This window comes from Gorilla gorilla, chromosome 1 (genome assembly GCF_029281585.2).
Source record: "Gorilla gorilla gorilla isolate KB3781 chromosome 1, NHGRI_mGorGor1-v2.1_pri, whole genome shotgun sequence".
NCBI lineage: Eukaryota > Metazoa > Chordata > Mammalia > Primates > Hominidae > Gorilla > Gorilla gorilla.
Window position 1 is genome coordinate 224,901,317 of NC_073224.2, and position 17,641 is coordinate 224,918,957.

At 45.5% G+C, this 17,641-nt stretch overlaps 1 protein-coding gene across 19 annotated transcripts in view; it reads right to left on the minus strand.

Annotated features, from left to right (window-relative positions):
- The window catches only part of FHAD1 (forkhead associated phosphopeptide binding domain 1), a 154,460-nt gene that overhangs the window by 114,571 nt on the left and 22,248 nt on the right, over positions 1-17,641 (minus strand). For all 19 annotated transcript variants that reach the window (XM_019018836.4, XM_055385079.2, XM_055385072.2 and 16 more), the window contains exon 3: positions 14,203-14,409. In XM_019018836.4, coding sequence (XP_018874381.4) covers positions 14,203-14,409 — 207 coding nt within the window. The remainder of the gene's footprint in view (positions 1-14,202; positions 14,410-17,641) is intronic.

Genomic DNA, 17,641 nt, shown 5'->3' on the forward strand with positions numbered 1-17,641 from the left:
GGCCCATTGTTGTGGGTGGGGCTAAGCAACAAATCACATTCAGTGGCCATAGTGATTGGCCAGGGGTGGGGCATGCGATCCAATCAGAGCCAAGGAGACTAGGCTGGACACGAGAATCTCTAGCCACAGAGAACTGGGGACTTGAGAATGTAGACAGCACCAAGGGGTGCAGCCCAGACGTGGAGAGAGGGAAGGTGGTTTTCTTTTCTCCATTTTTTTTTTGAAACAGGGTCTCACTCTGTCATCCAGGCTGGAGTGCAGCGCTGCAATCACAGCTCACTACAGCCTAACCTTCCGGGCTCAGGTGATCCTCCTGCTTCAGCCTCCTAAGTAGTTGGACTATAGACGCAGGCCACAAGGCCCAGCTAAATTTTGTATTTTTTGTAGAGACAGGGTTTTGCCATGTTGTGCAGGCTAGTCACAAACTTCTGGGCTGAAGTGATCCTCCTGCCTCAGCCTCCAAAAGTGCTGGGATCACAGGCATGAGCCCCAACACCTGGTCTGGTTTTTGTTTAATTGTAAAAAAATACATAACTAAATTCTCCATCTTAACCATTTTAGTTGTACAGTTCAGTATTTTTAAGTATAGTCTAACTGCTGTGAAACAGATCTCTAGAACTTTTTCATCTTGCAAAAGTGAAAATATATTCTCATTAAATAACTCTCCCTTCTCCTCTCCTCAGAGCCCCTGGTAACCACCATTCATTCCCCTTCTATTTCTATGAATTTAAATACTCTGTCCCTCATATAAGTGGATTCATACAACATCTGTCCTTTTGTGACTGGTTTATTTCACTTAGCACAATGTCCTTAGGATTCACCCATGTTGTAGCATGTGTCAGAATGTCCTTCCTTTTCATGGCTGCATAATATTCCATTGCATGGACAGATCACATTTTATTTATCCATTCATCTGTCCATGGACACTTGGGTTGCGTTCACCTCTTGGCTATTGTGCATAATGAACAAACAGAGAAGCTGGTTTTGAGCCCTGGCTCGCGTTGCACCCTGCACTAACTGCTCAGTACTGTGAGGCTAGTTTGAGCTGGTTTTGTCACTTGTAGCCCCCACAGTGCTAATGAGAGGGTCTCTAAAGGGGCCAGTGCATGATGTGTAAATGCAGCAAAGACTGCAATCAGCTCTTTCAGTTAAAAAAAAAAAGTTTTATTTTGTTATTTATTTATTTATTTATGGAGACGGAATTTCGCTCTTGTCACCCAGGCTGGAGTGCAGTGGCGTGATCTCGGCTCACTGCAACCTCTGCCTCATGGGTTCCAGTGATTCTCCTGCCTCAGCCTCCCAAGCAGCTGGCATTATAGGCATGTGCCACCACGCCCAGCTAATTTTTTGTATTTTTAGTAGAGACAGAGTTTCACCATGTTGGCCAGGCTGGTCTTCAACTCCTGACCTCAGATGATCCACCCGCCTCGCCTCCCAAAGTGCTGGGATTATAGGCATGAGCCACAGCGCCCGGCATTGTTTGTTTTTTGAAAGCATGCTGATTTAAGGTGGCTTTAGTTGGAAGGTTAATGTCAGTCTTCTCTACTTAACAGGCCTACTCTATCATAAGCAAGGTCAAGGTTTTCTCAGAAATTGCTGCTGGTAACTACAAGGAAACAGTGAGGAGGATAAACAAACATAAAAAAAAGACTCCTGAAAAACTGGCTCCTGGCTGAGCTCGCATTAGAATGTACATAGAGTTTGGGATCAAGGTCAGTTATCAACAAGTCTGGCTTAGAAATATTAGTCAAAAAATCCTTGCTAGTGCCTTCTTTCTTTCACTCTCTTTCTTTCTTTCTTTCCTCCTCTTTCTTTCTCTCTGACCATATGGTGTGTGGCTTGGTGGTTTTTTCCTTGTTTATTTTTGAGGCCGCATGTGCTCTTCCTGATCTCTCCCACACTGTCTCAAATAGCAGGTTGCCAACCACCTGGACCACACCCACGGCTGAATTTCTATCAGCTTGAACAAACACCCAACCAGTAATGTACTCGAGAACTCCAAATCCATTGTTTCCGGATGATCTCCTTGTTTCTTGTGTTATTAACGCTAACATCTGCTTCTGACCCTGTCAAGGCTTCAGGGTGAGAAGGACACCCTAAAACGCCAAGGGAGTTTGCCCAGAGTCCTACAGGACCCATGCATTCTTCCAGGAAGCCCTGGAGGCTGTGGACAAGGTGGGGAAGTGGACCTTGCCCTTGGAGCATGTGTCATGTTTTCTGCTATCTGCATTTTTTTTTTTTTTTTTTTTGAGATGGAGTCTCGCTCTGTCGCCCAGGCTGGAGTGCAGTGGCGCAATCTCAGCTCACTGCAAGCTCCGCCTCACGGGTTCATGCCATTCTCCTGCCTCAGCTTCCCGAGTAGCTGGGACTACAGGCGCCCACCACCACGCCCGGCTAATTTTTGTATTTTTAGTAGAGACAGGGTTTCACCGTATTAGCCAGGATGGTCTCGATCTCCTGACCTCGTGATCCGCCTGCCTCGGTCTCCCAAAGTGCTGGGATTACCGGCGTGAGCCGCTGCGCCCGGCCTCCAATTCTTACCACTTGGCTTTGAACCACCAAGGAGAGAAGGCTCTAGGTGCTAGGCTGTGCTGTGCCCTTCATATATGTGGCCTCATCTAATCACGACAATAACTCTGGGGTAGGGGAAGCATTTTTACCCACATTTTGTGCATTAAAGGAGCAGAGGCTCAGTGAGGTTCAGAGACTTGCCCCAGGTCCTGAAGCCTGGAAGTGGTGATGCTGTTCGACTCCAAACTCTGTGCCCCTGGAGCTTCCAGGTTATTTGAAGTCATGATTTACATGTGCTTTCCATACTTGCAAAAGGATCTTAGATGATTGGCTAATGAAGAATAGATTTTCTGAGTTAAAAAATGAAAATGAGAAATAGATGGTGTGAAAATCCCCAAGATGGTGCATGGGCTGTGTGTGGACAGGATTTTCCAGGAACGCTATAGGTTCCCTCCTGCAAGTCTGAGTCACAGGGTATGTGCAGCACCTTGGATGCCACTCAGAGAACCGCAGTCTCCCCCCAGGCAGGGCTGTAGCTGGCTCACTGCTGTGCCAGAGGAGAGCTGGGGCCTGTTGGTGCTGGCTCATGAGAGCTGATGAGTAAATGTTGAGAATTCTGTGAGCTGGCTGATAAACACAGCCATTAAAAAATAAATTATATATACTTACAATTAAATTATACCAGAAACAACAGTAATAAATACTTAAAACTTAGCCTCCTAATTATTTTACTATATTTCATGATAATCTGTGCTCTTACAGTTATTCTTCCTACTGCGTCTGTGTGTTGGCAGTGCTGTAGAGTGATGTGCTGCTACCCAGCTCTCTGTGGCTCTGTGTTGTGAAGCTTGAAATTGGCCAGGATGGTGAGGTAGGAGGTGGGACTCAATTCTGGAGGTTTGGCCCAGACAGCAGACCAAATCGAGGACCAGCTAAAACAGGGCTGCAGTGGAAGCAGCTTTCCATAAGACACGCCCACCAGTGTGCCATGTCAGTTTCACATTGCCATGGCAACATCCAAAAGGTACCACCCCTTTCCATGGCAATGACCCAACTACCTGAAAGGTAATACCCTTTTCCTGGAAATTTCTGCATAAACCACCCCTTCGTTTCTGTGTAATTAAATGTGGATATGAATATGACTGCAGAATTGTCTTTGAGCTGCTACTCTGGGCGCACTGCCCATGGGGTAGCCCTGCTGAGCAAGTAGCAGCCCCGCTCCTGCCACTGTGCACTGTTGCTTCCATAAAAGGTGCTGTCTCACACTGCTGGTTTGCCCTTGAATTCTTTCCTGGGCAAAGCCAAGAACCCTCCCTGGCTAAGTCCCAATTTTGGGGCTTGTCTATTCTGCATTAATGGGAGTATTTACACCACAGAAATCAGGAAATGCTACAAATCAGGGATTGATTTTTCGTTTTGTTGCTTGTCTATTCTTAGGAAGGTGTTGGATAAAATATTAGTAATACAGATGAGATTTAAAAGTGTTTTATGTCTGTAGCCATCACATTATGAGTAGCACAAAAGACATGGAGGAAATTTTCTTCTGATATTCAAAAACTATTATCCAATAGTTTCTTCTGGTATTCATAAACTATGATAGCAAAGAAGGTGCTCATGTCATTGATGAACATGTGAGGTTCCAATACAAATCTTTCTCATTTCACTTTTGTCTTACTCACAAAGGTAAACAAATATATCCACCAGTATTCCGGTTGGAAACATTCATCAGTTGCTACCATAAGTTGGCTAGGGATACAAGAGTTTGGCAAAAATCAATAAAAACCCTCTGTGAGAATCAATGGCTCTATGGAATTTATGATAAATTTGCAATAAAGAGTCCTGCATATTTTGTTATTATTTGTAAAGAATGTGCTACACATTCTTTGTGTCAGTAAGCTTTATACTATACCTGCATACTTTACTTTTTCAGACACTCATCAGCATAGCACTGGCTGGACCCAGTGCCCAGTGAAGGGCCTGGCACACACTCTAGGTGCCTGCTGACCGAACTGAATTGAACAATTGGCAAACAGAGCCAAACTTAAAAAAACGCTTCAGCTGATTCTGGGGCTGGGGCAGGGAGAATACACTATGAGCCCGGGGCATCTTGTAACAGCAGAAAGTGAGTAAGTGCTCAAAAATAGAAGGTGCGGGCCGTGTTAGAGGGATGAGCACCAACCCAGAAGCGCTCCAGTGGCCAAGGCTAGGACAATATGAGCTACAAAATAAATAACATCAGGTGGATTATAGCACAGAGAATCAAATAAAGATACAGGAGTCCGTACTGATATAGATACATGAATGAGTAAATAATTCAATGGCAGAGAAGAGACACTTCCGTACAGAAGAATGTAACACACATAAGTAATCCCCAATCAGGAGGTGGAGCTGAGTCTTAATCAATGCCCCCTTCCTCCCCTCTCCGTTTTTTTTTTTTTTTTTTTTTTTTTGAGACAGTGTCTCACTCTGTCACCCAGGCTGGAGTGCAGTAGCACGATTTTAGCTCACTGCAACCTCCGTCTCCTGGGCATAAGCGATTTTTACGACTCAGCCTCCCGAGGAGCTAGGATTACAGGCATACACCACCACACCTGGCTAATTTTTTGTATTTTTAGTAGAGACGGGGTTTTGCCATGTTGGTCAGACTGGTGTCAAACTCCTGGCCCCAAGTGATCCACCCACCTTGACTTCCCAAAGTACCAGAATTACAGGTGTGAGCCACCATGCCTGGCCAGGTTATTTAATTAAAAAACAAAAACAAAACTCTTTTAAGGGACTTTTGAGTTACCAGAAAAAAATAATACAAAATCCACATGGAACCACTAATGTCGCTTATTCATACAGGTGGTCCTCTAGGTCTACTTTCAGCCTCTACTTCCTCTGATCTTACTCAATTTTACCCTAATAACTACACAATTACAAGGACAGGAAGGGGCAAGAAAGAAGGGGGAAAGGAGGCACACTGATCCCAGCAGAGAGCAGGAACTGACTGCCAGACCCTAAAACGCAGACAGAAGAGCCCCAGGGCAGCAGAGGGTGCTATGTGTGGCCCAGGAAGACAGCCTTCTCCATCTCAACAGCCCCTGGTGGGTGCCAGGATTCAAAATGGGGCAATAATTCTAAGTCTCCAAGAAAAGGATCAATTATGTCTAGGATTTTCCATTCCAGAAATCGGGATTATACATGTTAGAACACAGAACAGCCAAGTTACATACTATTTCCACGTTTTAGAGCTTAAAGAAGTAGGTCCCTTTGAGCTATTCAAAAAGGCCATTCATCTGGATTTTGGCCAGGTGGGTTAGGGGACACCTAAGTGCATTCTGGCCCATCTTACTTTCCATCTTTGTAAACCTTCTAGCTTAAAGTTTTCCTTTTCCTTTAAGTTCTAATTCATTTCCTGGTCAGTCCATAAAATGGGAAAGAGAATCTAAGGAGAAAACACTTAGACGTTTGCAAACTGCCTTTTCTACCCTAGGCTCGGCCTGCTGGAGCTCAGTCTTGCCAGATTGAGTGACTGAATGAACCAATGCATGATCAACTAACTTAGGAAAAGCGGCGATGTGGCTGCGGTTTGGGAAGAGTGTGACCTGCAGGAAACAGCCACGGTTGATCCCTGGGGTTTTGGGCCGGGTCGTCCGTGTTCTGTTTCACCAGGATGCTAAGGCTTCCGCCTGCGCTCCTCCCTGCAGTCCCCTAGGCTGTCTGCACACTCTGTAGACATCTGAGGAGGAAGCAAACTTCAGGAGTCCTTCTGTGTTTTTGCCGAGGACATTGTGCCTGAGGCTGTCTGCTGCCCCATGCCCTCCACTTCACGGGCTTTGGAAAATGTCCTTTGATATAAAAAAACCTGGTCTCAGGACTTTTCATCACATCAGCAGGTCCCCCCCCAGGAGCTGTAACAGCACAGTGTAGAGGAAAATACTACACGATCGGGATGGGAGATGACAAAACTTGGCTATCGAGACGTTTCTTCTGAAGTGTGCCGTGCTCTCTGGTTCTTTGTTCAATCCCCAGTTACTCGGCCTGGTTACAGGCAAAGCCACATTCTTCTCAAGAACGGGGAGTACTTAACGGTCCCATGAAGATGGGAACTGCCACCTTCCCTGGGATGGATGACTAAACCCCCAACTCTGTGTCCTTCTCATCATACACCGAGGAGAAAAACAAGCCACCCTACTTCCTTGGAGATCGGCCTGGAACTTCCCTGATAGAGAATGGATTATTCATCATTTTCTTACCCCAAGCTCCTAGCCCGGAATCTCATTACGGAGGCTCGGCTTAGGCAGGAGGAATGCTTTCTTGCCATGGGCTTTTTTTTGTTTTTCCTCCCTACATTGCATCCATCTCCTGCATGGGTGTGGGGGAGACACCCCTCCCTCCCACAATGGGGCTCATCCCCTCCACTCCGGGGGAGGGAGTATGTCCCAGGCCTGGCCAGTCAGAGCATTCCATGTCTCTGGCCTCACTGATTGGTTCGGGGATAGTCATGTGATCCAAACGAAGCCAATGAAGACGCTTGCTCTTTTCCTAGAGCTGCTGAGTTTGGAAGGTGCTGGGGTTGCCAGTGGCCACCTCATTACAGGTGGGGCAAGAATCTGCTTGAGACTGTGAAGCTCACAAAGATGAAAGAGATTCCTTTTTTTTTTTTTTTTTTTTGAGTTTTAAGGATCGGAAAGTTTAATAGGCAAGAAAGAAGGAAGAAGACAGAAGGAAGAAACTCCCGGTACAGAGAAAGAGGGAGGGGGGCTCCAAAGCCGAGAGAGGTAACCCCAACAGACAGATTCCTGAGCATCCCTTGAGCACCTGGATCTAGCCAGGCCTGAAGCTGATGCTTCTGGCCTTTTCAGTTACATGAAAAATAACTTCAGCTACTTCTTCTTCTCCTTCTTTTGCTTAGGCTAGTCTGAGTTGGGTTTCTGACACTTGCAAACAGTAAAATTTCCTGGAAAATATGCTTATTGACACTTGAGCACAAATATCACTATGTACTCAGAATGAAAGGTGTTAATGCGAGTTCTGACTTGTTTGAGTAAAACCCACCAGGCTATAATCATGCACCAAATTTACCTTTAAACTTGTAAGAGTAAAGCAGTGGCCCCAGAGAAGAAGTGACTTAAGACCAAGGAACCAACCACAGGTAGTAAAACATCAGGTGGAGAAATTTGGAACAAATAAACAGTTCTCTAGCTACAGCAGCCTCTGGACTATAAACCTCAAATTTCTGTTTCAAAAGTTATACCAGGGAAAACATTCCAAAGTTTTAAAAGAAAACTTCCAGTTGAAGAAACAGGTAAAATTTATAAATATTCATCTCTTGTGTATATTATACATTAATGTCAAGCATATTTATCAGATGTATCAATATGATTATATTACTATATATGCAAATGCATATACATGTATGTGTATATTTAGAACCACATATCTCCAAGTTCTGTTTTAAAGAGGTAATGAAGGCGGGTAATCCCAGCACTTTGGGAGGCCAAGGTGGGCAGATCACCTGAGGTCAGGAGTTCCAGACCAGCCTGGCCAGCATGGTGAAACTGCGTCTCTCCTAAAAATACAAAAATTAGCTGGGCATGGTGGCACACACCTGTAATTCCAGCTACTTGGGAGGCTGAGGCATGAGAATTGCTTGAACCCAGGACGCAGAGGTTGCTGTGAACCGAGATCGTGCCACTGCACTCCAGCCTAAGCAACAGAGTGAGACTCCGTCTCAAAAAAAAAAAAAAAAAAAGAGGTAATGAAGACTGTTCAAAGCGTATTTTCCCTTTTTCCTATTCCTCAGTTAACTAAGTAAACTATTAACCAGCGCAAGTTCCTAGCAGATAGCAGGGGCATTCATTCTTTCTCCTATCCCCAGAATCTCCTATCCTCCTTTTTAGCCCTTCTTTCAGACACTGGGTAAATGAAAGAGGCAGAATAGCATAGTGTTACGAGTGGAGGTTGGTAAACTTTTTCTTAGAGAGCCAGAGAGTAAATATTTTTGGCTTTGTGTGCCATATGATCTCTGTCTACTCAACTCTGCCATTGGAGCAGAAAAGCAAACACTGGTGGGCATGGAGGTGTTACAATAAAACTTTATTTATAAAAACAGGAGATGGTCTCAATTTGGCCCATGGGATGTAGTCCGCCGACCTCTGGTTAAGAACATGGGATTTAGAATTAAGCAGAATTGGTTCATCTACCTCCTCTGCCTCCTACCATCTATAACCCTGAAAAATGTGTTACGTTTTGTGCCTCACCTGTAAAATGGAGATGACAACAGATACTTCTTACTTTGTGAGAACTGAATGAGATCATATATATTAAGTACTTAGAACACTTCCTGGTACGTATAGTAAATGCTCATTAAACATTAGCCACCAGACATTATCATCGCCATCAAAAAAGAAACTGAAAGGGGGGAACTGAGTTTGTCCAGGAACTTCAGCAGCATCCCTGGTGAAGAGATAGTGGAGGCGAATGAGGAAGCCCCTATCTGAAACTGCATTTTCTTCTATCATCGGTGGCTTTCATTTCTACCCACATGATACATCATCCCCCATGAGCATGTGAAGTGGCAGGCTGGCAGCACTGCAGTGAGGAACTTGCCTGAGCTCTCAGGTGACCGAGGTGCTCTGGGCTGTTGGGAAAGACTCCCAGACCGGGACTCAGGAGACTTAATCCTGGTTCTGGCCGTAACTGATTGCACAATCTTGGGAACATTGCAGAACCTCTTTGGGCTTCAGTTTATACAGTGATGGGATGGTCCCAAAGGCCTGTATGCAAATTCTGAAGGGGGAAAGGGAGCCTGTGGTTAATGTGTTCCTGCCCGGCAAAAGTTGGAAACTGAGGCTCAGAAAGGCTAGATTGCCGTTGGAGTTTGAACTTCAGTCTATCGTACTCCAAAGCCTTTGTGTTCTTCACTGCACTCCCAAAGAGCTTCCCCTTTAAGGCAGTGAGTAGCCAGGATATGGGCACTCTTCAGGTTGGGCAGGATGTCATGAGGTTGCAAGAGGGTCAAAGGACTGCATCCAGAAGTCATGTGGGAAGCTCTGGCTGGAATGGGAGCAGGGCAGAACAGGCCAACGTAGGTTTCCTTACCTAGCTGCTTTATAAGAACAGCACTAGTGTTCACAGGACAACCCTCACTCACAGCTCCTTTCCTGGAAATCATAAAGCACTAAAGAAACCAACAAGCAAACATCATAATGGCAGGCACAACGCGGCAAGCACATCTGACTTTGTGACTTGGATTTCACACGCCTGACACTTAGGCAGGGAGTCAGTGTTACTACTCAACAGTTGCTTCAGGGCATCGCAAATGGCCCTGTAGGTTATGCCTCGCACAACTCCAGGGGGTGCCATCTTCGTGGACTCTACTGTGAATGGTGACAGGAGTTGTGCAAGGTGGTGGCCCTAGGCTATACTTTTTTTTTTTTTTTTGAGACAGTGTCTCACTCTGTTGCCCAGGCTGTGGCATGATCTTCGCTCATTGCAACCTCTGCCTCCCGGGTTCAAGCAATTCTTGTGCCTCAGCCTCCTGACAAGCTGGGACTATAGGTATGTGCCACCACGCCTGGCTAATTTTTTGTGTTTTGGGTAGACATGGGGTTTCACTATGTTGGCCAGGCTGGTCTCGAACTCCTGGCCTCAAGCGATCCTCCTGCCTTGGCCTCCCAAAGTGCTGGGATTACAGGCATGAGCCACCGCGCCCGGCCCCTAGGCTATACTTTGGCAAAAAAGCTATGATATATAACGTGTACTCTTAAGCATATCGTGGGTGCCAATGTACTTTGTAAACCAAGAGTTTCTTTCTGTTTTTCTACCTTGTATGTCACTCCATGGGTAAGTTATTTGCAAAGGCATCCACCTGGTAGTTGGGAGGTCTTGGGAGGTTTTCTGTCCATGGGAAGGCTCACAGTGGAGGCAGGTGGCTGCTAGCGTGCTCCTCTTACCTTCCTGCTATCATAGGCACCAGATGCTGGGCTAAGCAATTTGCAAACAATGACCCGTTTACTACTACAGTAACCCCACATGAGGAACTATTAGGATTCCAATTTTACAGAAATGGGAACTGAGGCTTTGAGAGGTGAAGCAACTTGTGCATGATCCCACAGCTGGTCAAGAGCAGGGCAGAACTGTGTGGGGCAGACTCACTTGAACTTCAGGACACCCACGCTAGCCACTGTGATGTCTACAAACACATTTGGGTCTCTAACTTCTGCCTCCACCTCCCATTTCCTATTGAAATGGCTGTCACGTCCCTCTCTGTTGGTTATGGTCACCACAAAGCCTGAAATAAATTTTTCTGTTTGGGAACTCTTTCTTGGGAAAAGAACAGCTAAGCCTTACAATATTAGGACAATCCTCTTCCAAAGGAAACAATCCTTGAAAACTCTACCGCGGGGAAGACACAGCGCCCTCTCTAGGGACTCAAAGAATCAATAAGAGACAAGAGCATGCTGGAATCAAGACAGCTACACATTTCTTAGAAAAACTGGACCCCAAAATGAGGTGAGATTTGATGAGAGACGCTCCTCACTACCTCCTTTTTTCTTTTTTATAGCTCACAGGTCGAGGTCATCAGGCAAACAGAAAGGGACGCCATCAGAAGGAGAAACTCAGTCCACATGGCTGCCCTCACTCAGGCCTGCAAAGGACCCTTTGTCACTAAGAGGAAGCCTGCACGAATGTCTCTTGATCTAGGAATGCTCTGAAAGGGAGCCGAGAGCAGTTTTGTGAGGATGGGGTGGAGGCGGGGGGGTCTTCTGAGGAAAACCTGGCAGGGACAGAGGCTCGGCTTGCCCCCTGGAAACGCTCGGGCTGCTGTGAGGTACCCTGGGCATGGGCCAGGGGGCAGATGTCTGGCTGCCAAAAGTCCCTTAGCTAATAAAGCAGGAGGCAACTGCATGTAGAAATAAGAATTTTTAAAATTCATGTACAGCCAAGTGACTGTAAAAGTGTGCTTTGTTGGCCAGGCGCGGTGGCTCACGCCTGTAATCCCAGCACTTTGGGAGGCTGAGACGGGCGGATCACGAGGTCAGGAGATCGAGACCATCCTGGCTAACATGGTGAAACCCCGTCTCTACTAAAAATACAAAAAATTAGCCGGGCGTGGTGGTGGGCACCTGTAGTCCCAGCTACTCGGGAGGCTGAGGCAGGAGAATGGCGTGAACCTGGGAGGCTGAGCTTGCAGCGAGCCGAGCTCGGGCCACTGTACTCCAGCCTGGGCGACAGAGTGAGACGCCGTCTCAAAAAAAAAAAAAAAAGTGTGCTTTGTTGTCTTTGAAAACCAGTTGATGATACTGCTGCACCTAGCAGCTGATCCAACGGTTTTCTCCCAATTGTTACCTGCAAGTGGAGACAGAGTTTAATTCACAGTGACTAGCTGTGTGGTCCTGGGCAAATTACTTAACCTCTCTGAGTTTCAGATTCCTTGTCTGCAAAATGGGGATCATGAGAGAGCCCATGCCCTAGGCTGTTGCATTAAATAAGGGAAAGCAGGTAAATGCCTTAGCACAGTGTCCCTCCTGCTCCTCCTCATTATTCCATTATAATAACTCTACCGTTCTCATTCACTAACAAAATATAAACTATCATACAAAACAGAATCTTTTTTTTTTTTTTTGAGGCGGAGTCTCGCTCTGTCACCCAGGCTGGAGTGCAGTGGCATGATCTCGGCTCACAGCAACCTCCACCTCCTGGGTCCAAGCAATTCTCCTGCCTCAGCCTCCAGAGTAGCTGGGACTACAGGCGCCCGCCACCATGCCCAGCTAATTTTTTTTTTGTATTTCAGTAGAGACGGGGTTTCACCGTGTTGCCCAGGCTGGTTGCAAACTCCTGAGCTCAGGCAATCTGCCTGGCTCGGCCTCCCAAAGTGCTGGGATTACAGGTGTGAGCCACCATGCCTGGCCAAAACAGAATCTTTTATAATACATTCTTTTGCTCCTTCAGTAGTGAAGGTTGGACATCTTTACCACTGGGTGACACACTTATGTGATTAAAACAAAATACCCCTCCCCAAATTTGTACACTTAGGTTCACAGCTGCATCATTTGCAATAGGCAAAAGGCAGAAGGAGCCCACGTGTCTACCCATGGAAGAACGGATAAGCAAAATGTGGTCTCTCATACAAGGGAGCATTCTTCAGCTTTCAAAAGGAAGGACAGTCTGACGCACGCTACAACATGGATGAACCTTGAGGACTTGGTGCTAAGTGAAACCAGCCAGACACAAAAGGACAAATATTGTATGATTTCACTTATACAAGGCACCCAGAGTAGTCAGATTCACAGAGACAGGAAGTAGAACGGTGGTCGTTAGAGGCTAGGGTGAGAGGGCAACAGGGAGACAGTGTGCTCTTGTTTAATAGGGGCAGAGTTTCAGTTTTGCAAAATGAAAAGAGTTCTGTGGATCGACGGTGTGACAGCAGCGCCACAATGTGAATGCACTCAACACCGAACTGTTCCTTAGAAACGGTGAATATGGTGAATTTCATGTTATATGTATTTTACCACAATTTAAAACATAAAAAATTGCACAAACCAACACAAAAAGTCAAGTATCTCACAGGTTTCTTTCTAGGACGTACATGGTGATGGCAATGTTCTGAAAGTGGCTTGTGGTGATGGCTGCACCCCTCTGTAAATACACTGAAATGTGTTGAATTGTACACTTAAAATGGGCACGGTTTATGCTGCATAAATTATACTTCTATAAAGCTGTTCAAAGCAAGGAAGCAAAGAAATGCTAAGGTCATGAGGAACCCTGTAGTGTGACGGGTGCACTTAATGTCTTGGTTGTGGCAATGGCTTCACAGGTATATCCATGTGCCCAAACCTAGCAAATGATGTACTTTGGACATGTACAGTTTTACTGTATGTCAACTATACCTCAATAAAGCTGCATTTTTAAAAAAGCAGCATAGTTATCCACATAAGAATGAACCCCTTATATTTTATTAAACAATGCCCCTTTTGATGGGCATTTAGGTTTCAAATGTTATGCCACTACAAATAATACTTCAATAAATATCTTTGTATGAAAAAAAAGAAATACAGATATTGTGCGTCCTCCTCCTCCCTCACTGGCAAGTCACAAAATTAGAATTTCCCATGGAGGGGCCCCGGGAACCTGTAATTTTACTGAACAGTCCCCCTCAAATTCTGATAATCAGACATGTTTAGGGAAACACTGGCTCGGACTTCACAGATTTGGCTTTTCAGGCGCTTATGTGTTAAGAGCGTCTACTTGGACACTGAGTTTCAGGCTCTACAGACATTCTCTCAATGCCATGTGCCGTCAAGAAGGCAGAGACCTGGGCATATGAAGAAGTCTGGCCCAGGTCACAGAGCTAGGAAGGAGCAGCGCGCTGATCTACCTAAAAATGAAATTCACCTCTGCATTTTCAAAAGCACACCTTGTTTTCCGCCTCCTCTCAGGAAGTTGCACATTTTTGGAAAACTGTTTCTATGTGAGCCAAGATGCAACTCCAAGAAATGCCCAGAAGAGGGTGCTAAGATTCTCTCCTTCCTGGGACCCACCGGAATGACTCAGAACTCCACAGGGTCGACTGTCTCTGCTGCCTGTGTGCAGCATGCGATCACAGTGGCACCAGTGTGGATAAGCGCCACCCTGCAGCTGCATCCGAGCGCCGGGCTGCACGAAGGCGACATGGCCCCTCTATCCCCAGTGGCCCGGACTCACCGGAGGTGGATTTTCAATGACCAGTTCATAGGTCAGCCCTGCAGACCCAAATCTCAGGATGTCTCCAGGGATGAGCTTCACAGCCACGTTTTGAATGTGGCACTCGTTGACAAACGTGCCGTTGCGGGAATTGAAGTCCTGGAGAACAAAGCTGCACTCCGCCTCGTTATATTCAATGAGTGCATGGTGGTTGTCGATGTCCGGAGACTGCAACGGAGAAGGAGGACAGTCGTAGCCATGAAAACAAAAATGACACGGCCCCTAATGTTTTGAGCTGAGTGCTTTACCTGTTTTGCCGCCGCCAGATCATCACGACAATCCTCATTTTAAAAGGAGGAGGCTGAGGATCAGAGAAGTTAAGCGACTTGCCCAAGGCCACACAGCTAGTGTGTGAAGGAGCTTGGGATATGTGCTCTGTCTGACACCAGACCTGGGGACAGGTACCTAAGTTGTTGAGTGGGGAAATCAGGCAACACAAAGGCAAAGGGATCTTGGGAGAGTCATATTGGGCAAATATGGGACGAGGGAATTGGCCATTTTCTTTTCTTTTTGTTTTTGTTTTTATTTTTATTTTTTATTTTACCAAAACCGAAAATCGTCAAGGAATTGGCCATTTTCTTTTTCCCTGACTCCACATGGGTATTTATGGTGGTACTCAGTACCAGGACAGGAGGCAGAAATGGCCCAAACAAGAAATAGAGAAAAGTACTAAAGAAGCCATTACTGTTACTCATAATCCCACCCTCACCAGTGGCAGCCATGGTTAACACTGAGGTTCACATCCTTCCACGTTTTTTTTCTATGCTTACGTCCTTTTAAATTTTTTTTAACAAAATTAATCACACCTTACATACATAGTTTTATAACTACCTTTGAAAAACCTTGATGTTACAATAAACATTTCCCATGCGATTAGTTATTTCCATTGCTTTTTAAAAGCTATTCAGGATTTGCCTAACCACAGATGGCCTGCTTTTCAAAAGGGGGCTTGGTGTGACCATGTTTCCCCAAAGGAAAGGGGCCCCAGCCAGTGCGTCTGCAAACTGATGGCAAGGGACAGAAGCTCCTCTGTAATTTCACTTTAATAAGAGGACTGAGTGAAGCTCAGCACAAAGGAGGTGACTGCATGTTCCCCTGGTTGCAGGGCCCTGGAGGGATGAAGGGAAATGTTCTGACTGTGAGCTGCAGAGCACACTGAAGTCTTCGTCTTTTATTTTTGAGACAGAGTCTCGCTCTGTCACCCAGGCTGGAGTGCAGTGGCACAATCTCGGCTCACTGCAGCCTCCACCTCCTGGGTTCAAGGAATTCTTCTGCCTCAGCCTCCCGAGTAGCTGGGACTACAGGCGTGTGCCACCATGCCCAGCTAATTTTTTTTTTTTTTTTTCGAGATGGAGTCTCGCTCTGTCGCCCAGGCTGGAGTGCAGTGGCGCGATCTTAGCTCACTGCAAGCTCTGCCTCCCGGGTTCATGCCATTCTCCTGCCTCAGCCTCCCGAGTAGCTGGGACTACAGGCGCCTGCCACCACGCCTGGCTAATTTTCTGTATTTTTAGTAGAGGCAGGGTTTCACCATGTTAGCCAGGATGGTCTCAATCTCCTGACCTTGTGATCCACCCACCTCGGCCTCCCAAAATGCTGGGATCACAGGAGTGAGAGACAGGGTTTCACCATAATGGCTAGGCTGGTCTCAAACTCCTGACCTCACGATCCGCATGCCCCAGCCTCCTAAAGTGCTGGGATTACAGGCGTGAGCCACCGTGCCTGGCCAAAGTCTTCATCTTTTAAGGGCACTGTCAACCAGACATCCATGTCAGCTTGAGACTTTGCAACTATTTTCTAAGTTTTTCTTCTCAGGGTGCCCTGTCCAGCTTTTATATAAAAGTACTTGCATTTAGACATCTAAAGTTCCATCATATAACAACCTAGAGCTTATATTAATAATAGAATATATTAATATGTATACTAGAGTAACAATAAAACATATTACTTACACATTACAAGATAGGAAATTGCTTAGTGCTTTATTGCATTGCCCTATTTCATCTTCACAACAATCTAGAGATAGTTTCCCATTTGGTAGATAGGGAAACTGAGACACAGAATGAATTTACCGAAAGTCACCCCGCTTGACAAGTCACCTGGCTTGTACTCAGGTTCGCCTGATTCAAATGTCTGTGCTATTAGCCACTTTCCAAGTTTCCACCAAACACTTTGCCACCCAAAATATGAAAACACAAAAGAAAGCTGAAGTAGCCATACTAACTGCAGCCAAGGCAGTTTCAGAACAAGAAAAACTGGGGATAAAGAGAAGCATTAGGCCAGGCGCGGTGGCTCATGCCTGTAATCCCAGCACTTTGGGAGGCCGGGGCGGGCAGATCCCCTGAGGTCAGGAGTTTGAGACCAGCCTGGCCAACACGGTGAAGACCCATCTCTACTAAAAATACAAAAATTAGCTGGGTGTAGTGGTGCACACTTGTAATCCCAGCTACTCAGGAGGCTGTGGAAGGAGAATCGCTTGAACCCAGTAGGTGGAGGTTGCAGTGAGCTGAGACCATGCCATTGCACTCCAGCCTGGGTGACATGAGTGAAACTCAAAAAAAAAAAAAAAAGAGCCATAAATAATGGTAAAGGGGTAATTCTCCAAGAAGACATAACAATGCTTGATGTGCATGCACCTAAGAACAGAGTGCCAAAATACACCAGGCAAAAGCTGACAGAACTGCAAAGAAAAATAGATAAGCCCAATATGACAGCTGAAACTTCCACAACCCTCTGTCAGTAAGTAGCAGAGCCAGCAGGCAGAAAATTAGTAAAGTCATAGTTAAACTGAACAACACCGTCAATCAACAAGATCTAATTGATATTTGTAGAACACTTAACCCAACAACAACAAGGTACACGTTCTTCTTGGGCTGACATGGAACACTCACTAAGCTATACCACATTCTGAGCCATAAAACACACCTCAATGAATTTAAAGGAATAGAAATCATGTAGAGTATGCTCTCAGACCACAATGGAAGTAAACTTGAAATCAGTAACAGAAAGATAGGTGGAAAATCCCAAAACATTTGGAGATTAAACAACACATTTCTAAATAACACATGGTGAAGGAAGAAATCTCATGAGAAATTAAAAATTATCTTAACTAAATGCAAATGAAAATACAACTTAAAATTTGTGGGAAGCAGTGAAAGCAGTGCTTACAGGGAAATTTATAGCCTTGAATGCACACATAAGAAAAGAAGAAAGATCTGAAATCAATAATCAAAGTTTCTACCTTAGGAGACTAGAGGAAGAAGAGCAGTATAAGCCTAACATAGACAGAAGAACTGAAAGAAAAATTAGATCAGAAATGAATGAAATTGAAGACAATAGAGAGAATCAAAGAAAACAAAAGTTGGTTCTTTGGAAAGATCAATAGAACTGACAAACCTCTAGT